This window comes from Terrapene carolina, unplaced genomic scaffold (genome assembly GCF_002925995.2).
Source record: "Terrapene carolina triunguis isolate 2854851 unplaced genomic scaffold, T_m_triunguis-2.0 Scaffold58, whole genome shotgun sequence".
Taxonomy (NCBI): Eukaryota; Metazoa; Chordata; order Testudines; family Emydidae; genus Terrapene; species Terrapene triunguis.
In genome coordinates this window covers 34311578-34336410 of record NW_020664409.1, presented here as the reverse complement: position 1 = coordinate 34336410, position 24833 = coordinate 34311578, and the positions used below count along the sequence as shown (strand labels likewise).

General features: G+C 40.0%; 1 protein-coding gene across 1 annotated transcript in view; it reads right to left on the bottom strand.

Moving 5' to 3' along the window:
- GREB1L (GREB1 like retinoic acid receptor coactivator) overlaps window positions 1–24833 on the bottom strand; it is a 237564-nt gene that overhangs the window by 127625 nt on the left and 85106 nt on the right. The window contains exons 2-4 of the mRNA XM_024206494.1: window positions 24582–24694; window positions 8655–8814; window positions 8201–8398 (exon numbers count right to left, since the gene is read on the bottom strand). Of these exons, the coding sequence (XP_024062262.1) occupies window positions 8201–8398; window positions 8655–8811 (355 nt within the window). The 5' untranslated portion in view covers window positions 8812–8814; window positions 24582–24694. The remainder of the gene's footprint in view (window positions 1–8200; window positions 8399–8654; window positions 8815–24581; window positions 24695–24833) is intronic.

Below are 24833 nucleotides of genomic sequence, written 5' to 3'. Positions count from 1 at the left end.
TAGAAGGAACCCCAAGGGGAAAAAGCAACCAGGAATAGTTCATAACATTTTAACAGTCATCTTCTGAGCATGTACCACTGCACCAAGGCACATCTGTGTTACACCAGAATATCTTAGCACCGAGGTCCCCAAACTGTGGGGTGCGGCCCCTGGGGGGGGGGGCATGGAGGACCATCCGGGGGGGGTGGGGCATGGTGGAGCCTGGGCCAACCCCCATGGGGAGCAGGGAGGGAGCGCCACCCAGTCCCCTCCCCTGCTCTGGTCCGGCCCCCAGCCGCATCCCTGGCTCCCGTCCCCAGCCTCAGCCTCTGGCTGTGTCTCTGTTCCTGGCCTGAGGCCGAGGCTTAGGGCAAAACCAGAGCGGAGCCACACCTGGCCACGGCCTGGCTGCCAGCCCCTACCACAGTCCAGCCACTGCCCCGCTCCTGGCCCCAGACCCACCCCCAGCTGCAGCCTCAGCCTCTGCCCCCTTACTCCTTACCAAGGGCCGGCTCTAGAATTTTTGCCGCCCAAGGCAAAAACAATTTTGGCCGCCCCCCCCCCAGCCACGCCCCAACTCCGCCCCTTCCCCCAGGCTCTCTGAAGCCTGGGAGGGAGGGAGAGACTCCGAGCGGCCGCGGGCTCTCCCAGGCTCTCAAGTCTGGGAGGGAGAGCAGCGGCGCACGAAACGGCCGCTCGGGATCTCCCCCACCCTCTCAGGTTTGAGGGCTCTCAAGTCTGAGAGGGAGGGGGAGCAGCGGCGCGCGAAACGGCCGCTCGGGATCTCCCCCGCCCTCCCAGATTTGAGAGCCTGGGAGGGAGGGGGAGACTCCGAGTGGCCGCGGCGCGGGCGCCGCTCCTCCCCCTCCCTCCCAGGCTCTCAAGTCTGAGAGGGAGGGGGAGCAGCGGCGCGCGAAACGGCCGCTCGGGATCTCCCCCGCCCTCCCAGGCAGCAGCAGCGGAGGTGAGCTAGGGCGGCCCGCGGCACATTTTTAGGGGCGGCATTCTGGCGCCGGCCATGCCGCCCCTAAAAATGTGCCGCCCCAAGCACCAGCTTGTTTGGCTGGTGCCTAGAGCCGGCCCTGTCCTTACCCCTGTCCATGTCCCCCACCCTCCCGAGCCACAGCCCTGCTCCCAGCCCTGGTGGGGCAGAGGGGGAACTGACAGGGTTGAGGGGGAGCAGGACCCTCAAAAGTTTAGGGACCACTGTCTTAGCAGTACAGATTGAAACTAGCCTATGTATGAGAGGCTGATACTATAGAGTCTAGAGACAATAGTATCCTCTTATCTGAGAGGCGGTTTTATCTGCATAAATTTCATGCTCCCTATTCAATTAGGATAAATAAATTCTATTATATAAATGCTGTACATACACAGCCTATAATGGTACATACTACAATGTAGATACGTCTTCTAATATTTACACAAGATAATAGATGAGAAGCTGCCATTACTATATACTTAGATATTCACAAGTTCCACAGTAAAGTGCAAACATTTCTTATGGAACCTTTATAATTGTTCTCTTGTATTATCTTTTGTTTATGCTCCTAAAAAAATAGCTCCACAAATGCAAAAACCAGAAAGATATTTGAACATAAAACCAACATTTAAACAAGGTTTACCATCTAGCTTAAAAATGTAAAAAGCCATGAAAAAACAGAGCTGATGTTAAAAGTTTGTCTTTATGCTGAGGGTGAGCCAGGGAGGAGGTTGAAGAAATGACAGCAACAGGTTGCACTCAGGACTGATTTTCTTGTTATATGCATTTAATTCACACTCTTTAAGGCTGAACTTTTAAAGGGATCCATAGTTGGTTTCCATTTGTGCGAGCAGCTTTGATAGATAGCTGTTAGAGACATGTCTGTAAAGAAAATATTTTTTATTTACAAAGACTTTAGGGGATTTTGTGTTTGCATATCAATAGCCGAATCAGAAAGAGTAGATTAATAATTTTGGCCAGGTACTTCTCTGTTAGTTTAAAGTAAGAGATTATCAGAGAATACATATCTGCTCTATGAAGAAAAATCTTGAATTTTCTTCCAAAAAAATGTAGACAGTATCCCCAAGAGCCATCCATTATTCTTCTTTCCCACCCATACAAGGATCAGTTCCTTAGCAATAAAATGATTCATTTGTATGGAGTATTTTTGTTAATTGTTTTCTCAAAAAATTCCAGTCATAACATTTTATTTTTCTGGCTAGCCAGAAGTTCAGAGCGCTAATTTTTTTTCCTCCATGATTTTGTGTTGATAATTAAATATCAAATAGATACGGCTATATCCATGTAAACATCAATAAGGGACACATTTTCAAAATCTGACCTCTAATTTATGCTTGTGTAACTTGCATGCATAATTTTGTTTAGATTTGGTTCACATCAAGTCTATTTGCACTATATATACGCTCATTTATATAGGGATTTATACATGAAAATTCTGTCAAGTGACAGTACGTACAAGTTGTTTACACAAGTGATTGCAACTCGTACTATAAAAATGATGCATTCACCAATACAGGCCAGATTTGGAAATTTAGCCCTTTATTGTTATTTGCATGGATACAGGTATCTGTTTATATATAGGTACACATGAAGAGTGGGGGGGGGAACTAGGGCTGTCAAGCGATTAAAAATATTAATCGCACTGTTAAACAATATTAGAATGCCATTTATTTAAATATTTTTGTATGTTTTCTACATTTTCAAATATATTGATTTCAATTACAACACAGATCACAAAGTGTACAGTGCTCACTTTATTTTTATTACAAATATTAGTGCTATAAAAACAAAAGAAATAGTATTTTTCAATTCACCTCATACAAGTACTGTAATACAATCTCTTTATCATGAAAGTTGAACTTAAAAAAGGAAGAATTATGTACAAAAAAATAACTCATTCAAAAATAAAACAATTGGTTGGTGGACGAAGCATGAAGAGGCATACGAATGTTTAGCATATCTGGCACGTAAATACCTTGCAATGCCGGCTACAAAAGTGCCATGCCAATGCTTGTTCTCACTTTCAGGTGACATTGTAAATAAGAAGCCAGCAGTATTATCTCCCATAAATGTAAACAAATTTATTTGTCTTAGTGATTGGCTGAACAAGAAGTAGGACTGAGTGGACTTGTAGGCTCTAAAGTTTTACACTGTTTTGTTTTTCAGTGCAGTTACGTAACAAACAAAAAATCTACAGTTGTAAATTGTACTTTCACGATAAAGAGATTGCTTTACAGTATTGTATGAGGTGAATTGAAAAATACTATTTCTTTTGTTTATCATTTTTACAGTGCAAATATTTGTAATAATAATAATAATAATAATAATACAAAGTGAGCACTGTACACTTTGTATTCTGTGTTGTAATTGAAATCAATATATTTGAAAATGTAGAAAAACATCCAAAATATTTAATAAATTTCAATTGGTATTCTATTGTTTAACATTGCGATTAAAACTGCGATTAATCACAATTAATTTTTGAGTTAATCGCGTGAGTTAACTGCGATTAAATCGACAGCCCTAAAAAAAAAAAAAAAACCTTTTACCTGTCACTTGGCCAACAAAATCAACCATTATAATCCTTACAATGTTTAGAAAATAATTAAAAAAATAAAAGTATACAAATGAGCTGTTTGATTCCCTTCCCCCTCCAAAAAAAAAAAAGAAGATTTGACCATGGGATCCTCAGCTTTGTTTTAAAAAGCAGCAGGCACTTAAATCCTGATTAGTAATTTGCAAAGTGCCAAAAGCAATGGGAAAGAAGAATAATGAATAGCTCTTAGGGACATCATCTGCATTTCTTTGGAAGAAAATTCAAATGTTTTCCTTCACGCAAGCATGTTTGCATTCTACAATCATTTCTTAATTTAAACAGGCCTGTCTGCCCAATCAGGAATTGTCTTGTCCGCACAGCTGTGGAAATACAAGCAAAAGTGCTAAAATCTTTCGAAAGCAAAGATCTTCTATTTTGTTTTTGTTTTTCACCTAAAGGTAACAAACAACAGCCTTAGTGTGGGGTACAAAGCTGTATCTGTACTGCAAAAAATATATTTGCATAAGAAATTAGCTTCCAGGAATTACATATGAACTGCAGTTCACTGTCACTCACTATTGTAACTTCACAGTAACTGATCAGGTGTTAAGTACCTGCTTACTTAACTGCCTCTGAAATTACTTTTGACCTCCTTTAGACCCCAGGTAAATTGAGGATTTACTAACAAAAGGAAGGTGCTACTATTGTGTTTCACACATCTTGCATATAATGCCATTCCACAAATTAGGACAAGCATGCTTTAAAGGCATGGCAATCAAGAGGTTAAGAACTGTTTACTGTATTATCTAGTTGTACATTTGAGGTCATTATGCTAAAAGCTGTCAGTATTTCCATTGTAACCTTCACAGAAGTTTATAACTGGGCTATAAAAATCCATTTGAAGCTAAAACTTCTGCCAAAAACCAAAAAGAAACACTTATGCTTATTGCTAAAAAAGGCTTTATTTTTACAAACAGAATAATTATGTGGACTTGTCACCCTACAATGGTCTTCCAACAAGAAGGGTAAAGGACCTCCCTCTACTGTCAAGTTAAGAAGAATGTTCAGCAAAAATGTTACTTGCATTTTATTCATTATCAAAGGCAATACAAACCAGTTGATGTGTTTCTGACTGATTTACGACTCAGCCATGTGAATTTGGGGAATTATGTGATTTCTTAATAAAAATTAGGATGTTATATGGAATATGAAATGACCATGGGTGAAATCCTGGCCTCACTGAAATCAATGACACAACTACCATTGACTTCAATAGGACCAGGATTTCACCCCACATCAAGTACAACCCCTGAGACATTTAACCCAAAGTAGCTGTATAATCAGTAAAACTCATGAATTGCAGACTCAGGCACCAAGGACCCAATCCAGTACACGTTCAGCTTGGAGCATCCTGAGCAGCCCCACTGACTTCAACTTTCAATTTTTCATCTATTATTTTGAATTCAATCCTATTATTACTTTTCTTTGTAAGCAACTGCTGAGTTGGTTCAGAGACGTCATGCAATGGAAAATGGAAGGTTAGGTGATCTGTATGATCACATATAGGAGGAAGGGTGGTCACCGAGTCAATTTCTTTGTTTAGACGTGGTGTAGAAAATGAACATGTTTGGGTACCCATGCACTTACAATACATATAATTACACACAATCTATCAATTGGCGCGGGTTCAGAGAAGAGCCAAGAGAATAATTAGAAAACATGCCTTATAGTGATAGGCTTGAGGCTACTTGAGTCTAACAGACAGTTAAGGAGTGACTCGATCATAGTTTATAAGTATGTACATGGAGAACAAATATTTGATAATAGGCTCTTCAATCTAGCAGACAAGAGCCAATGAAGATGAAGCTGGGCAAATTCAGACTGGAAATAAGGTATAAATTTTTAACAGTGAGGGTAATTAACCATTGGAACCATTTACCAAGGGTCTTGGTGGAGTCTCCATCACTGACAATTTTTACTTCGATTGGATTTTTAAAAAAGATATGCTCTAGCTTAAATGGAATTATTTTGGGGATTCTATGGCCTGTGTTATACAGAAGGTCAGACGATCACTATGGTTCCTTCTGGCTTCAGAATCAATGAATTTGTCAGTCTACAACTACTCTTATGAAATGTCAGCAATGTTTTAAAATTTCTTCCCTCTCTTTTTGCAACAATCAAAAAATAAAATCCCTCCCCACCAACCCAGCACCTTCAGGAAAACCCTTAATAGGAACATGAGGCATAGAACTGAAAGGGACCTCCTGGGTCATTGAGTTTATAATGACCCAGGAGGTCCCTTTGCTATTCTGGACAACTCTGTCATATCATTCCATTCATAAATTCAACACAATCCATTTTACAACTAGTTAGATTGTTTGCCCCCAGTACTCCTATTGGAAGGCTGTTCCAGAGCCTCACTCCTTTGATGTTTAGAAACTTTCTTCTAATTTCCAGCCTAAATTTATTCATGGCCAATTTATACCCAGTTGTGCCAACATTGCCATTTAGCTTAAATAGCTCTTCTCCCTCCCTGTCTTTTACCCCCTTGATGTATTTATAGGGTACGTCTACACAGCATCTGGGAGTGAGCCTCCCACCACGGGTCCACACACCCGTGCTAGTAGCACTTGCACTAATGTTTTTAAAATAGCTGTGTGGATGATGCTTTTACATTATGGCTCAGGCTAGAGTTTGGGCTCTGAAGCCCACCCCACGCCCTAGAGCAGAGGTTCTCAAACTGGGGGTCGGGGCCCCTCAGGGGGCCACAAGGTTATTACATGGGGGGTCACAAGCTGTCAGCCTCCACCCCAAACCCCGCTTTGCCTCCAGCATTTATAATGGTATTAAATATATTAAAACGTATTTTTAATTTATAAGGGGTGGAGGGTCACACTCAGAGACTTGCTATGTGAAAGGGGTCACCAGTAAAAAAGTCTGAGAGCCACTGCCCTAGAGCCCAAGCTCAAGCTTCCGCCTGAGCCAAATATCCATATTGCTATTTTCAGTTATAGGTGAAACCGCGTTATATTGAACTTGATTTGATCCACCAGAGTGCGCAGCCCCGCCCCCCAGGAGCGCTGCTTTACCGCGTTATATCCGAATTCGTGTTATATCGGGTCGCGTTATATCGAGGTAGCGGTGTACTCCAATGAGAGAACCTAGGAGCAGGGAAGCAATTACTCAAAGGCTATCGGAGTCCACTTGGGGGAAAAACAACAAAGCCCCTCTATCTATCTCTGCCAAGTTACACAGACATGTCAGTGCTGCATCATCAGGATAAATGGCATCCTATGCTGTGACAAATCTAAGTGAATCAACACAGGTACTTGATCTTGGTCTGTTGCTACAAGACCATCAACCAGTGAGACCAAATTAGTTTCTGTGCCATTCCCATGTCTAAAATCTGAAAGTAGTCAAAAAAACCTCTGAAAACACCAGCCAATGTGAATACTGTATCACAACAAACCTCTCTCAATAACTTTCCCCAATTTCTGATAACAGCCCAGTGTTTTTGGATTCAAGGCTTTTGCGGTTCCTTTGTTTTGGAGGACAAGCATGCCCATCTAAGACAGATTGATCCAGAAGGGACCAATATATAAGAATTTTTTAAAAAGTCAACATTTGCCACCAATTACCACAGAAATTCTGTTCTAAGTATAGGGAGAAAACTGGTAATTTCAGATGTGTATAGTAGCTGTTGGCAAACAATGACTATTTAATAACAACTACTGCAAAGAGGCCAGCAAACCAACAGAAATTTAACATTAACATAAATAAGTTTATATAATAGTTATGAATAGGTTCTTTTCTTTAAGGAATTTTTAGGTCTGCAGGATATCATATCAATAACAATGTAAACCAGTTATTTAATATTTACTCCCAACAAGTTCTATCTCCCCAACAATTCTATCCACATAATATCCAACATCATTTCCTTACTGCTCATATTTTCAGTAATTAGCACTGTCAACAATTCTGTTTATCCTTTTAAAAAGTTTAGGGGTGACCCTGAACCTGTTACACTGGTAAGCAGATACTCATGCGAGCACCCATTTCGAAGTCCATGATAATACTCATCTGAGTAAATACTCACTAATGTAAGCAAGATGTTCACTGTTTGGCTCTTATAGCTAAATAAGGGCCATAATGAGCCTTAGCCACTTCTCACAAATAATCCAGCCCTTTTTATACTCTGTATCAAACCCTCTTATTTCAATATTGCCCCGATCACTGTTAGCTATATTTTTAAACAGCTATTTTAAAATCTTTTGGAATTCTACAAAGTCATATAAAAGGTTGTGGCTGACTGTTTATGTTAGTTATTCATGCAAGTCAACTGGTATAATTTTTATAGACTTTAAAAACATTTAAAAATAGCTTGAATGCTTTAAAAAGCCTCTAGTTAAATTTATGTTTGAAAATGTTACATTACATTCTGTTTTGGGCTATAACTGAAAATGCAGTCTCGGTCCAAAGCCAAAATTTGATCACAGTTCCAAATTTCTGAGCAGGACTACTCATGCGAGTAAGGGTTGCACTACTGGTCCCTTTATAAAAATCACTCCCTTGGTCACCAGGCAATATCACAATTCAGCATATTCATTTGATCAGTTTCCATTATTACTAGTTTTTAACCTTAAACACTACAGATTATGGTGAGAACTGATTTAAACACTAACCATCAGTAGTGCAAGACCCTTCTGGGGCAGGTTTTTGTGAATATGGGATTGGTGGACTACTTGAATCTGACATGTCTTCATCCTCCTCTTCGTCTTCCATTTCATTAACAGTTTGGTTATTAGAAAAATCCAGACTACCGTTCTGTGTGTAACGATGTACCAACTCTTTGTCCAATTCTTCCACCTTTGGTTTCACATCTGAAAAGAATACAAAAACAGAATCATCTCTACATCCACAGCAGTTCAAAGCTATACTACACTTGGAAACAAAATACCACAACCCTCTTTCTTTTAAGAGGCACAAAAGATGGATTTTGTGTCATAAGGCATATGGATTTTATGTCAAAGAATGAACTGATCTGTAATATTTTATAATTGCAGTCCCCCAGTGCTTGAGGGCCCCTTTACAGAAAAAAAAATGACAAATTGAAGTGTGCCATACTTGCATAGTTACCTTCTGGCAGGAAAGGAGGTTGGTCCGGGTCCAGGTAGAGTTGAGAGAAGATTGGCCGTGGGACAACACTACTGCATCTCAGAGAGGCTTCTATAGAGTTGTGAAGAGCTTCTTCAAAACGGGCTGATTTCAGTTGCCCTGCATATGAATTCCCCATGATCTACCAAATTAAAAAAAAGGGAGGGGTTGGCTGTTAAGGGGGTAGGGAAATATATACACAGATACCATTTGTTCAAACAGCTCATTTATGAATGAATGAATAGCCCATATAGTACCCATGAAAGATCAACATTAGCAGTAGCATTTAGTAGTTAATGCAAAATGCAGTGAAAAAAACATCTTGAAATAGTACAGTTTGTTCCTGTCTGGGTTTGGAAGCCTCCATTATTTGCTTGTTTCAGTAAGAGCTACTTACTGCAGTTAGCCCATCTCAAATACATTGGTTATACACTAATTCCCCTTAAATTTTACCTCAACAACTTCAAGAGTCTACCTGATGCAGAATTTAATGGAGGGTAGATAAAATCATCTAAAGTGATGTGAATTGAGTTTTAGTACACGAGGTACACAATCCGGCTTTTATTCTCTTTACCTGTATCTTCTGGGATTTGAGAGGGTTGGTTGTGATAGAGAACATAGGAACATGCAGAATTTACAAATTAGCTTATTTCAGTAATTGTCCAGCTGTGTGGCTGCATGACTATATTTATGGAGAAGTTATGTTACCAGAGCAATTGTACGCACAGGCATCTTATTGGGTCTGTTGTCACTGACAATATCAAGTTAAAGTATCTGAAAGGTCAGTATTTTCATTCTAAGGATTCTTGACCTTTTTTCTTAAAGGATTCAAGGTTAATACACTGCAAGTGGCGGGGTTTATAGTATTTCTGTACTTATCAACATTGTTATCAATATAATTATGACTAGACAATCTAAATCATACAACTAATGATATAACAAGTTTTCATCACACAATGAATACAAACACCAGTACAGTATACAGACAAAGCTGTGAAATGTTTTTATTTTAAGCTACACATTACATTTTTCACTAGCACACATTTAACCAATCAAATTTCTCAAGAGTTAATTTTTCCGCTCATTTATTCAATAGTGAATGTATTAAAATACATGAAGTTAGTCAAGGACAAACTGTACTTTAAACCATAACTTGTTCTGCATTCTTAAGTGCTAGTTTGCAGCTGTTATCTACTGCACCACTGTCTCTAATGGTGCTGAATACTCTTTCATTAAGTAAACATTAAGTAGTAGAGCAGCCAAGTAAGATTTTACAGAGAATTGGGAAAGACATGCCAAATTATAATTCTATCATTTGATTGGGTCTTCACAGCACAATGTATTCCAGAGACACAATGACAACTCAGCATCCTCTAATAATAGGCAATACTGGTGACTGAATTATTGTAGAATTTTATTCCAACTAAGTTAACTTTTAGCTATTTAATCAGACAAAAAAGGAACAAGTGCAAAACAAGCTACCACTCGACCTTATTCCCCTTCCACCTTCCTGATGTCATCTAGTTCTGTGACTAGGGAAGCAGTGTGGCCTACTGGATACAGCACCGGACTGGGACTCAGGAGGCCTGGGTTCTGTTTCTAGCTTGGCCACTGGCCTGCTAGGTAACCACTTAACCTCTCTAGCCTCAGTTTCTTCATCTGTAAAATGAGTATAATAATGGGACCTCCTTTGTAAAGCACTTTAAACACTACTGATGAAAAGCGCTATATAAAGTATTAATTATTATGTCAAGAAGGACATTTAGACATGGAGGATGGTCCTGTGGTAAGGCACTAGCCTAGAACTTGGGAGACCTGAGTTCAACTCCCTGCTCTAGCACAGATTTCCTGTGTGATCTTGGGCTAGTCACTCAGTCTCTCTATGCCTCAGCACCCCATCTATAAAATATGGATAACAGCAATTCCCTAACTCCCAGGAACGTTGTGAGGGTCAATACATTAAAAAGATTGTGAGGTGCTTTGAGAAGGATATGGGGTCCATAGAAGTACCAAGACAGACTGCTGTCTTCATTCTATTTGTAAAGTAACATGCATACATATGGTGACGGTAAAACATTGTTAGGGAGGTAGGGTGGGGAAAGAGGTGCTGGAAAGTTGACATCCTTACTGGAGCAGAACTAAGGTTGTTGTGACCTGTCTGTGGCATATGTTTGTACACATGGTGGGTGAAATCTTGACTCCAACAGAGTCAATAGCAAAACTCCACTGACTTCAACGGGGGCAGGACTTCACCCAGTATGTACAGTTAAGCTGATTAATATTTCATTTCTTTGCTTCCAAAATGTGTGTCATGTATGTTGTAAGCACATCATCTTTAACTCGTACAATATTTTTGTATCTACATAATTTCAACAAAAAGAACTTTATTAGAATGGTATATTAAAAAAAACCTGAACTTCTGAAAGTCTCAACATTCAGAAGTAAGTTTCCAAAAAACAGCTTTAAAGCTTAATTCTGCCCATGCTCCCAACCATGCTTATACTATGTTAAATATGGATCTATGATAAGCATCATGACTATTTTCAAATTCTGGAAATTATTAATAATCAAGTAATGCATTTTATACACAGGACAACTCTCCTTTACCTATAACAGTCATAGTCTGTTTAAGTTATTGTGGAAAATGAGGTACAGTAGGGTCTGCATAAATAGCCTTGTTGGTGGATGGTGATGATGTCATGGAACTATATCAGGAGACTGATTAATATAAGTATAGCAGCATTTCTAGTTTGCTGAGAGAAAGTAGGTAAGACAGATTGGGCATTGTGGTTGATAATGGAATGGTGGATAAAGGATGGTGTTTGTGAACTGCAAGATGTGAAAACGTTGGTCTGGTCATTGCAAGACAGTGAGTTAGGAGAGAGGCTTGTTTTCAATTTTTTGTGGCAGGTGGACAGTATATAGGGCTTCCCAGCTCAAATGGGGTACCCACTGACAATTCTTGGTCTAACGGCACTAATAGGAGGAGCTTGGCTGAACTAAGCAGGGTAGCTTCTGCTGTGATAGAAGGGGGAAGCTAGCTCCCAAGGAGTTAATCCCTTAGAGCAGGAAAGATATAACAAGGCAGCTGACTTCTTAACAAAGCCTGAGGCAATTAGGACAGCTGGGCCTTGTTTGGAGTTCAAGGGAACTTTAAAAGGGCAGGGCTCCTCAGAAAAGAAGTAGGGAAGCCTCTGCAAGGAATGGGAGTCTGGGTAGGTCCTAGCCTTCAGCACCCTGCACAACAAGCCATTGTCTAGGTTAGTTTGCCTAATTTAGATTATTTGTTTGAGCTCCCCCCAAAAACTATGGCATCTTAAGTGATTCAGGACATTAATAACCTTGTGTTTCTTCTACTGAACATACTAATAAAGGCATGGTTCTGTTGCAAATATTATTTTCTTCCCCTTAAATAATGTGTGAGTAATTCATGGGGCTGACAACTGGGTGATTCACAAGGACTGAACCACAACACTGCTAGAGACAACAGTAATAATAATATTAATAATATTCAATACTTAAAATAGTTTACCTCTTCTAAAGCACAGTACAAACACAAGCAGGGCTGTTGTCACATGCCCAAACTCTGCAGGGGCACTGAGAATGAGTAGTGACTATCAGCATTTTTTAAAGGTTGCTCTTCTCTATCAGTAGGAGGTGATGGCAGCTCCTCCATGTCTCTCCCTCCCTTACGCTCAAGCACCCAACACATGTTGGCAGGCCTAAGGGAGAAATACAGATTTACGAAAGATCATGCAAGCAGGGCCGGCTCCAGGCACCAGCTTGGCAAGCAGGTGCTTGGGGCGGCCACTCCGGAGAGGGGCGGCAGGTCCAGCGATTCGGCGGCAATTCGGCGGACTGTCCCTCACTCCCGCTCGGAGCGAAGGACCTCCCACCGAATTGCCGCCGCGGATGGCGGCTTTTTTTTTTTTTTTTTTTGGCTGCCAACCCTGGAGCCAGCCCTGCATGCAAGGATGGCCTTAGTTCACCTCTGTTGGCAGCAGGAGAAGAGAGGAGAAAATGATGCTGAAGGGTTATAGGAGTACTAGCTTGCTGGGTGCAGAGAAGGAAAACCAGAGCACAGTATAGAGCTAGCAAATATTTGGAATCTGCCTGGCGTGAATTTGAGGTGCTTGCTTCAGAGTGAAAAAAAGCAGGAGGACTAAGAGAGAAAAGATCAGACTGTAACAGGGGAATTAAAAATTAATTAAGATTTGCCATATGGGTTCCAGATACACTACAGCCAGGATGGTGCAGTAAAGAGACAGGGAGAAGGATAAAATAACAGGATTTGGGGGAGGGAAGAGGAAAAGGAGCAAGAACAGTCTGATGTGCCTGATTTAAAATGCTGCTGCAGAGACAACCCCACCCCGATGCCTATCAGGGGGTTGTTGATAGTTTCACTTGGACCCTGTACAATCCTGGCTACAGCTCTGGACAAGAAGCAAGATACTGGAAGTATCTTGGCTTATACAGAAGTAATGAAATGGAGAAGAATGTTTGGGTAGGTGGCCCAAAATGAGGATGATTTACACATTGGCATGGAAGAATGCACAATATGAGTAAGAGGTAGGGAAGAGTGTCTCTACTATTGAAAATATAAAACTTAGACACCATTACACCGTGTCTCTGAGATACAGGAGTACAAGAGTCTTAGGGCTCCCGGTTGAACATGTATCATGTTAACATACAGAGCCTCAAGCACTCCCCAATTCCACAGCCACTGAAACTGCTGCAGAATTCACCCTTTGCCACAGAACGGAGCTCTAGAATCTCAGCTGTCATTTAAAAAAATATTATGCAGGTGGTACTTCTCACAAAGTCATGAATTTTACACTGCTATTTATACAGCAAGTCAGTTCAGTCAAGCTCCTGTTAGGACCACTAGACCAGCATTTCCTGCATGCAGCCACCATGGCCGCATACACTCACCAGCAGATTTTTCTGTGGCTTCAACAGTCTCCTGGGTGGAGATGAGGTGGGGGAGTGCGGCAAAGCAGCGGCCCCTCCCTGCAGCCCCCAGCTGTTGCTCCTGGATGCGCTGCCTTGGAGTTTGCTGGCACCACCAGCAAGGGATCGGCACCCTGCACTGTGCAGCCTCCTGGGGCCTCCAGGCAGCATCTCTGCAGACACGTGGGGCTGGTGTATGTAGTGGGGAAGGAACCTTGGACTCAGCATCTGACCCACTTTCTCAGGGGCAGTGGGGCTGCGGGGCTCTTCCTCCCCTCCCTTATGGGTGGGTGACCACACAGGGCACCGTAGTCAAAAGGCAAGGAGCGGGGTGAGCCTGGGCTGCAAGGGCGCAGAAGGGAGTTCTGGGTTATGGGGGGACATAGCGGGGAATGGGGGCAGGGAGATGTTTCTATTGTGTTTCGGTCCAGTAAAGAATAGAGATAACTGTACATTATTTTTATTATTGAGTCTGCAAAAAAAAAAAAACAAATAAATTGCAATGATTTGGACATGCATATGTGCATATTTGTTTTTCCTAAAGTTAATTAAGTATTTTAAGAGAAATTGTCAGAGTGGCCACCAGCAAGAGTTGGTGGCCACACTCTGAGGCCACCAAAAATTTTGTTGAGAGCCCCTGCTCTAGACCAAGGATCGTCATTGTGCGAGGACAACTTCTTACGGGCCTGAAAGCTCTCTAACACCTTAGCAAGCCCATGAAAAAAATGCCAGTGAAGCCAAAGGTTTTGTAGAAATTTTTTTTTTGCTTTGGTTGCCTCAAATCTTATCCACACTGCCTGTAGTAAGATACAGTCATAAAAGTGCTGCATTTTCTTCCATCCTCTAAAGCATGCGTTCATCTTCACCTCCCAAACTCTGTCATTCTGGAGCGTACTTCTTTGCAAAAAAAATTTTTTTTTTTTGCTTCTGCCCCATCACCACCATCTGCCAGGCAATGATTATGTCCATCACTATCACACCTTTTCAGAGGAGGGCTACAGAGTTTTCTTCCAGGTCTCATTTGAAGTGCTCTATCCCATTGAATAAAAGGTTGAATTGAGGTAGCTGGAATGAAAGGGAGACCGGGGAGAGGGAAAATCATCTGTCCTTTCAGTCACCCTGTGCAAGATCTTATAGCTTTATATCTGAGTGGATTTTGACCTGGAAAGGGCAAAAAAATATTGCATATGAGAAACAGCTTAGGAAAACGTAATTTGGTGAAAAGAGACCGATAGACAAGCCAAGGGCCAGAGATGAGAGAAGAAAAAGAGTACTATTGCTTATTTATGGGACGTTATGGAAGTTAAGGTGGGAGACTGAAATCTGAGAACAAAATGAGTAACTGGTTACAAACAAGAGCTCAAAGATGGTTTTCTTTAAAGTGGTTTGGTGAATTGTAGAGAATTTCTGAAGAAAAATAAAAGGTCTTCGTACAGCTCTATGATTTCCAGGAAGATCAAATTCGCCTCCTGTAACCTGAAAATTAATATATCCCTGTAAGATAAAATATCAGCAGAAATCCATTCTTTAAGAGGAGTAGTGCATACAAGTCAAGTTCATCCATGGTTTGCTGAAATTCCTCTCTCCCTCAGACACATTTTATACTTAGAATGAGAATATATGGCTATGGCTTTGGTGCTCCAGGTCCTACAGCATCATGGTTATTTTATGCTGTCTGTTGCACAAGGGAGGTCTTGGGACCCTGCCAGCACTGGACAGTGCAAAAGCACAACAGAATGGAACCAATCTCTCTCATGTAATATTCAATAGCTGAAAACTTCACTGTACAGCATTTACAGGCAGCTGGAAGATTTCTCTTAATTCCTGCACCAACAGTCCAGGAGAGCTGGACGGGGTCTTTGAGCTCGCACCACACTACTGAGGCCCTGTAATGGAACAGAAGCAGACATGTTTGAGATTCCATCACCTGCTCCCTAATGAGGAAACTTTTTAATGCTAGGAGTCAATGACAGCGAAACACTGATTTACTCATGGGGACAATCCATGATTTGCAGCAGCCTTCATCATTCCAGCTTCCTTGTCTTTCATGAAGGTGGAAAATTAGAGCTAACAACATTTAACATTTCAAAGGATTCATTTTCTAGGGCTGTATCTCCAAACTGTCCAGGAACACCACAGGAAAATATGTGGTGGCTTGCTCACCATGACTGCAGACCAGCTTCCTTTCAACTCTTAGAAGAGCCTTGTCATTTCAAGCAAGGATCTCATCTGTGTGGTCTGTGCAGTCCCACTGCTTTCAACAGGCTTGCATAGGTGTAAGACATTGTAATTTAGTAGCCAACACTAATGGTGATGCATACGGAGTTCTATTCATAGTTCTACAGTATTGGCTCTGCAGTGTCAGCAGGAGTAAAAAGCAGTTAAATTATTTTAGTCAGAAAAGCAGGCAGGCATACCTCTGAACACACATACAATGAGATCTGTTGAATAGGAAAGTGTGATGTTACTCAGTAACTTTTCAGGGTAAAGCCATGCATTAAGTGAAGGCCCTGCTACCGAATAAATCAGGTCATCAGTATAAACTAGACATACACACCGGTTGGCCTCTGGGTGGGTCATGACCTCAAAGACTATGAAGAAGAATTGAGGTGGGGTTTTTGATGAAGTTAGGGTTTGTTTTTTTTAAGCAATTTTACAATTGCCCTGATAACAAATGCAAAGTCTGATACAAACACTCCACTCTTGCTTGGATATATCAAAGTCCTTACCTGGCTTTTAGCCTAATAACTTAACAGTGTTCTCTAAAATGCATAATCTGAGGATCTGATCTAGTCTAACCCTGAAGGAAAATTTCCTTTCAAAAGAAAAAAAGGTTCGTTGGCAAAAGCACTGAGCTACTTCTGGATCTATTTATGACTTTTATACCTCAAAGGGAAGCTCATAGGGAAAGGAAGACCAAAAACTGATTGTAACATATTATTTGGAATTTGCTATTTAGCTTGTATCTAGTAATTTGTACGGATTCATCAATACAGTACCATCCCTTTTACTTGATGCTCTGGATGGGATTTTGTTTTTAAAACATTTTCTTTCCCTACAGTAGTGTACCATTAGGTTCTCTCTTTATTTTTACCATACAAACACATACAGCAGAGGTGACAACAGCTAGCAAACAGTTTGCCCTTGTCAGAGCTAAAAGTGGAGGCTTTTACGTCTAAAGGAGGTAACCAGCCTTGTCCCTAGCAGTTGGGAAAAAGACTTGCTTACTAAGGAAACAGGTCATGAGGACCACTCAAATTTGAGAGTATTCTCATTACCAGAATTTTTCTTACCTCACTAACTTTTGAAGAGTCTTTTTCAGTGTGGTTTTGGTCAAAGGTCAGTAGATTCTCACCTAATTATAATGCATGGGGGTCATATAGAGTCCACTATAGCAGAGAATAATCTACACCCCTGTCCTATGATAAGCAACAAAGGCAAAGAATTCAATAGCAAAGTCTTGTCCAGTAAAATTGTTCACAGTGGTGGGCAACCAGTGGCTCCAGCTTGTTTTCATTTTATATTTTGAAAATGTGTCACTATGCTCTATAGTAATTTTATGTAGTTTAGGTAGTCCCATATAGAGCCTTGTGCATAAAGTTAGGTGTAGTTCATAATCTTATCTAAACTGCTTGAGTCTTCAAAACTGAACTGGGAATCTTCTAGTGAGATTTCTGTACTTTCCACTTCCTGGACAGGAAACATTACAAGATGAGAATTTTTGCCGATTTCAGGACTTCAGGTTATGATCTCAATCAAACCAGGGGCCATATCCTTGGTCCCATTCCAACCCCTCTGTGTTGCTCTCATGGCAGAAAGGGACAGGAAAGCTGGTGTAACCAGCCAGCTGGTTATTCTGAGGGATCGGACATTCCTAGATGGCATAGAGATGATTTAGGAATTAAGCACATTGCAAGATTCATGGAATGCAGTTTTCCTTAGTAAATAGGCCCAATAACAATAGAAGGAAGGAAAAGAAAAACATTAACTCCACTAGTTTATTTATGTGAACACTCAACATAAGCTCTCATAGAGCAAAAACACTAGGCAGGGGTTGTGTGAAGGATGGTACTTGTGTCTGAACAGAAGCAATGTAGTGCTAAAAGAACTTAAAGACACACATACATACAGAGTACTTTCCGATTTAAAGTAAAATTAAATCTATAACATTGGACCGAATTCTGTTGTCCTTAAAAGGGCAAAACAGGCATTGAAGTGATTACTGAGTTTTGCTCAATTTTAATGCAAATATTTTGACAATGAAATGAATGAATGAATAACTTTAAGTATCGTAACATGAAAGTACACAGCTAGTTATGTGCATACTATATTTTATACAAAATCATAGAAATGACCTCAAGAGGTCATCTAGCCTTTTCCCCCTGTGTTGAGGCAGGACCAGCATACCTAGACCATCCCTGACAGGGATTTGTCTAACCTGTTCTTAAAAACCTCCATATGACAGGGATTTCACAATCTCCTTAGTTAGTCTGTTCCGGGGTTTAACTCTCCTTAGATGTAGAAAGTTTTCCCCCACACAATAGCTAACCTAAATCTCCCTAGTTGCAAACTAAGACGATTATGATCTGAGGGCTACTCAAAGGGTACGTCTACACTCCTTGCAAAGATTTGGTAGAATACATACACTTCACACACCCCTAGTAGTGTAGACGATGAAGCACTATTTAGGTAAGTAAAGACATGCCAGAACGTTACGGTATTTACCTCACACGGCTCTCTACATGACCAAGCAGTGCCTCCCAGTCTATAGCATAGCATAGCGTCCTGTTGTTTCCCCACTGGCGGAGTCCTTCCCCTCTGAAGTAAAAGGCTCCAGTAGCAGGGAAAGGCTCTGACTGAGGGGAGACAGTAGGGAAAGGCTCCTGCAGCTCCGTGTTGATGGAGCCTTTCCCTGCTGCAGTGGGGAACAGCTCTGACAGCAGGGGGCTGCCAGAGCCTTTCCCTGCACACATGTAGCTACACACCACATGTGGCTGCAGCTCACTTTTCACTGCAGCTTGTAGCTACACATACCCTCAGGGGTTCTCACAACAAAAATTTTGGTGGCCTCAGAGTGGCCATGAACTCTTGCTGGTGGCTGCTCTCACACTTTTCCCTAAAATACTTAATTAACTTTAGAAAAAAAAACAAATAAATATGCACATATACAGGTCCAATCAGTGTAATTTATTTACAGACGCTCCCCGGGTCAAACCTGCACTTACGCAAACCTGCACTTACGGAAAAAGTTCTGTAAGCTTTTTTTTGGGGGGGGGGGGGGGGGAGGGGGGAATTGTCGGGTATACGTCCCTGACTTACGCAAAATTCAACTTACGCAAGGTGTTCCTGAACGGAACACTTACGTAAGTCGGGGAGCGTCAGTATGTGGGTTTTTTTGCAGACCTAATAACAAAAATAATGTACAGTGGTATGTATTCTTTACTGGATCTAAAGAGAATAGAAACACAAATAAGGTGCTTTACATGTTCTTGTCTTTTGTTCTTGGTTGGTTCTTTGTTTTTTGCTTTTTTGGGTTGCTCTTTTTATGACTTGGTAGTTAGTAAGTCTGCTTCTGTGAAAAATTATATTTGTATGTTTGTTAATATCACTTCTCACAGCAGCAGACTTGATAGCTAGAAGATACTGAAAAACGATATTAACAAACATACAAATACCACTTTTAACAACAGACTTACTCAACTGGTAAGCCGGAGGACAAATTAAGCCTTGGATGGGGAGGTGGGTAGGGAGACAGCAGGGGCCCAGGGGCGATGGGGTGGTGAGCCCGGGACTGGCGCCAGAGCCCGAAGCCCCACAACCGTAGGATGCAGCCTGCTGCCGTGTAGCTGGAGGACAGAGCCTGCCACCCCAGAGCTGAAGCCAGAAGCCTGACCGACACTGTCCCTGGGAAGGTGGGGAACTCACACTGGCTGCCTGCTCCTCTGCTGTTTGTGGCTCCGCTGCTCCCCCCAATCACTGCCCAAGAGGCTGTGGCCGCAAGAAAAGCCCCTGGTGACTACATGGGGCCACGGTGGCCACATTTGAGAAACACTGCATATATGTTGCCACCAATGGCATACAGTGTAGACGTACCTTATGTTACAGACTTTGGCTGGTCTGTAATAGCCACAAAGGACTGAAAATGCAGCCCAGGATCAGCAGGAGTAGTGGTATTTCAACTACACTCATTCTTTTCTAAGCACACGTGCTTTATCGTACTATGCGGACAGCAGATAGGGTGTGGCTGTGGGGCACATGAGCTCCTGTATCAGGCTTTATGCCACTTCAGCATCATTCTTACACTGGTGTTATTTATTCTCCCAGGAAGAATTAGATAAATTTTGTGGCCAAAGTGGGCCAGAGGTGAGGTGTGGCACAAACTGGCCATATTGCACCTAACACCTCCTTTTCATCTGCTAATTGTGTAATTCTACCAAAAACACAATCGAGGTTTGTTCTCTCATGTTCCCCATCTAAAAAGAAATTTGAAAACAAACAAACAAAAAATCCACTAAGTTATTCTTTACATAAAAAAAAAATACAAACAGCTCAGAGAAATCAAATTGCCACGTCTAACAGGCTTGGATAAAAGTAAGCAAATTTATTAGCAATTCCTTACAGCCTTGTGTAAAAACAATGCAATGCTGATAAATACTTTTCTCCTTGTTTTTAATCAGGCTTCAAAAAAGTATCACTGAGGGAGTTAGAAAACACATCTTTGGCTAAGTGTTTGTGCCAGACTTCTTATAAATTCAGTTCTGACTGAATCCTCAACTGCTTATAAATAAGAACTGTTCAGAGACAATTCTCTTCAAATGCATAAACATCATCTTTCTTCAAAATTCTTCATTAAAAAAAAATGAACAGAACAAAAAGTACACTTTGTTCTTTACTTTTAGTATGTGATAGTCTTCTGCAGTCAACAGGCATATTAACAAATCACACGTCTTTTAAGCACATTCAGCCATTGCTCAAAACAACAAAATAAAATTATTGGACATCTGTTTTCATGGCCATTTCTTTGCCAAAAATAGTGCACTAATAAAGCAAACAAAGAAAATATGGGTATACAGAGATCTTAAAAACCACTAAACTCAAAATTATGTCAAGGTTAATGCTGGATGAGCAATTTTCTGTGAAACAGCCTTACACTGTTGAGTAATAGTGGCCACATGGTTCATTTCATTTCTATTAAATAAATCCTTCTCTCTCATTACTTTCTGGTGGAAATCATCAGAAAATGCTGAATGTTTTGTGGATTTCTTTCTATTGGCTTTTTCTTATTTATTCTTCTATGTAACATGCATTTATCATGTGTCAAGGCTGAGTCTTTACTTTCTCTTTTTTCCAGAAATACCAGAAATTCTTCTGTAAAATAAACAAATCTGTCAAGAATATCTGGAACTACCAGAGGCTGTGAGAGATCAAAGATGCAAATCATTAGTAGGCACTGTGCAACCTTCCAAGGTGTCACAGGAGACCAGTTTTTCTGACACAGAGGCAAAACTAAAACTAAACCAGTAAATACAGGGAAGCTTCTTAAAAAGTGTAGCCATCTGCATTTGTGCTACCTCTCTTAGGCAAGGCCACATCAGCAATCCCAAGACAAACAATTATTTTCAGGATTTTTATTTGTTTTCTAAACTATAAAATGTCATACAATGGTTCATGATGGGAGGGAGAGTTTTTAACTAAAAAATTAAACCAAACAAATTTATGTAATATAGGAATGAATAAACAATCTCAAATGCTTGTATTGTTCCTATTATAAATAGTCATCATTCACTACGATAACTAGTGCATTTGGGTTTTGCAGATGAGAGGAAGAAAAAATTATACAGGACTAAATTATTTACTTTAGACATTTTGCTGTGCGTCTTCTACTCATTTTTCTCAAAAATAAAATTTCTTAATGGTATTTACAATCTAGACATAATGTAGCTGCCACTCAAGCATCACTTAGTCATAATTCCCACACATAGGCTCTATTCACACTTTGATTCATGAAGATAAAACCTCCATTAAATATCAGCATCCAATAGGAAGAAAATATACCTCACCATACTTTACCTTGCATATTTACACAATAGAATATAAATGCTACCTGTAAAAACTTTCTGTCTAGCAGGTCAAACTCCATTTAAAAAAATTAATACCTTATACTTATGGAGCACTTTTCATCAGTGGATGGCTAAATACTTTACAGAGGTCTATATGATCTCCATTTTATATATGTTAAGTGTCATTGTCACAAACAATTTTAAAGATCTTAGCACAACTACTGGTGCAGTCTCTCTAATCTATGCCTTTCCAAATAGGTACGTGAACTTGGGTGGATATGTATTCCTTAACAAGTTCCTATACATTTATTTGTAAGACTCTAGCTTTGTATTTAGAGACACTGGTAATCTGGTACAAGCCTGGAAAAGTCAGGTCCATCCAGTTTCTATGTTAAAATCCAGCCCACTCTCTTGTGTAAATAACACTTTTTTATCTGTTACTATAGACTAGTTTTTCATCATTATTTTGTTGTACAGAAATTCAACACTAATTGGTGGAGGTCTGGAAAATCAAAGTGAAGGCTGACATTCCAACTTGCTGTGCCTCCCCTTTGCACACTCCTCAGACATATATCTCATCCTAAACTCATCAGGAGACAATGGAGTATCAAGAAAATTTAATAGCATGTGCCAGTTTTGAAGCAAACTTAAGTGTTATTTAAACAGGGATTGTGTTTAATAGGCAATTTGCATTTTAGTAGGTTTACTCTTTTCCAAGATATTTGTTTAAAGGTGCCTTAACCTTGACATAAATCGTGCCAAGCATCTGTATACATTACTTATAAAAGTTTAATAATTAAACCTTTTGGACAACCGTGCTTCACAAAAAAGGCAAGCATTTCTTTTTTCTATATGAAACTATATATATTTATTTGATTCTTATTCTTTCACAGCTACACAGATTATTTCATCTCCACTCTTTCTGCTGTATTCTTGTAAAGATCAAGACAGTATAGTTGTTATAACAACAATACCATCACCTCCTATCTCCTGAACACCTATTTCTTCCTACTGTGACTATGATTGCTTGTATAAGATGGTAGGGTCAAAATCTGAGTCCTTGGGTTCTGAGCTGCGGCAAACCCTTTTCTACCACATGCATATATGGTACACTTTCCTCCACCTCCTTCCCTGTAAAGAGGGCAACCTTTACTACATTTTCTTTTCTTATATTTTACAAGGTCTTGACTCTGACATTGATTTCCTATCTGCTTCAGTGAAAAGTGTTGAGAATTAATCACTTGTGGATAATAAAAAAAAAGATAATGCCAAATAAATTATAGGCATTCCTTAGTCAAAAACTATTTTTCTCTTTTATTCAAGTACACAGAACAAATTAAACAAACAAATAAAAGCTTAGTTTAACAAGTTTAAACATTCACTGAACAAGTATTAATGGATTAAAATCAGCTACAGTTTAGACTAGACTATATGATGGTAATTTAAGATTTTCCTCTTAGAAGAAACACAGAGAGAATTTACAGAAGATAAGAAACCTCCCTAAGGAATAGAAATCTTTAGTTTATTAATAAAAAATTTTCTTTCAGCTTTTTCAAATATTTTGCTCACTGTGTTAACTTTGATATCAACGGAGAAAAGCTCAGAAAATAAATAGTTCCGAATTCTTTTCAGACAGACAAAGAAACATTACAATGATAATCATTTGGGAAGCCAAAGTACACTTAAACGGTCCTTTCAGACCTGTAATGACTGCACTATGATAGCTGACAACATTTGGTAAGGATTATCCTTTCATTTAGACAAAAGCAAGCATTCCGTAGATAAATCAGCACTTTTTGCCATCAGACTCATAAAACCTTTTCACAACATAGATTTTCAAGAGAATCCTTTAAGGTTTTAGGATGCTGCTCCTTTTACTAAGTAACAAAATACACCCCATGGTGTCTCATTGACCCCACTCAGCTGTCCTTTGACCTCTTCAATTGTTGTCGCCTAACTTCAGGGGCCACAGAATTTGCCTCCCATATCAAAAAGTCTAATATTGCTTCCTCCTAGCACCTGGTGAAACAAAATGCAAGAGGCTTTTTTTCCTCTCAGACTACTACTATGTTCCAGATGTTCCCAGCTACAATGTTACAGAGAGCAGGTTTTGGTATCTGTGTGGTAACCATGAAGCAACAATTAGGACCTGGACTGTGGCAATGACCCTCTTGCTCTTTGGGCCTCAGTGCAGCTCCTGCCCCAAGGATATAACAGGTCATAAAACAGGAATAGATCTTTGGCCTCCTGGAAATGCTGGGTCATTTAAATACAACAAGAAACTATAGGAGTCCAATGTCCTATTTTGAATAAGTCAAGCCTCTCCCAATCACAGCAACATCAGAAAATACTACTGTGAAGCTCTCAATTGGAAGTGCACATCTATTTTTATAAACTGTAAAATTCAACTAGAGAACTCAAATTCTTCATCCAAATTGTTTTAACCCTTCTGAGATTGCAGAAAAAACATACAGCGTGTGTGTGTGTGTGTGTGTGTAGTATATACACATATAATATATATATGCACACAACTTCCTAAGCGTTCATTTGGCTACCAGAGTTGGAAACTTGCAGAGTTATGAGGTCAAACATCAAGCAAAGGATGGCAGTGAAATCACATAATTATAACAAAATAATAAAGTTGAGGCTATTTTTGATATGTAGAAAAGAACATATTTGGCAATACTGATAAGCTTTTTCTAGTGAACATTTTTTAATTAAGTGAATTGATTTTGGGGTGGGGGGTTGGAATAAGTGCATAACAATAGTTCAGAAATAAAACAGCTTTTTACAGTTCCTATTTCTCAAAACACAGATTTTAAAAAGTGGACATTGAAGACAAAGGGATATAAAAACAAACATCACATATTCTGTATAATGAATGTGGTAAGTACAGTACCTTCTTGTATTCCTTTTAACCTTTTTGAAATGCATTCATGATTAAGGGTTGTAGTTAAGAGTTTAGGGAAATCTGCTGCCACGTTATCTAGGTCGTTTAAAGTTCTTAAACACCTGCAAAATAATGAGGGGGAAAAAAACAAAATAATTGATGGCAGTTCAGATCCAACATATTATACAGTTAGCAACAAGACATTAAAACCTGCCTCAACACGACATTAAAACGTGCCTATCAAGGTTCACATATGGCTAA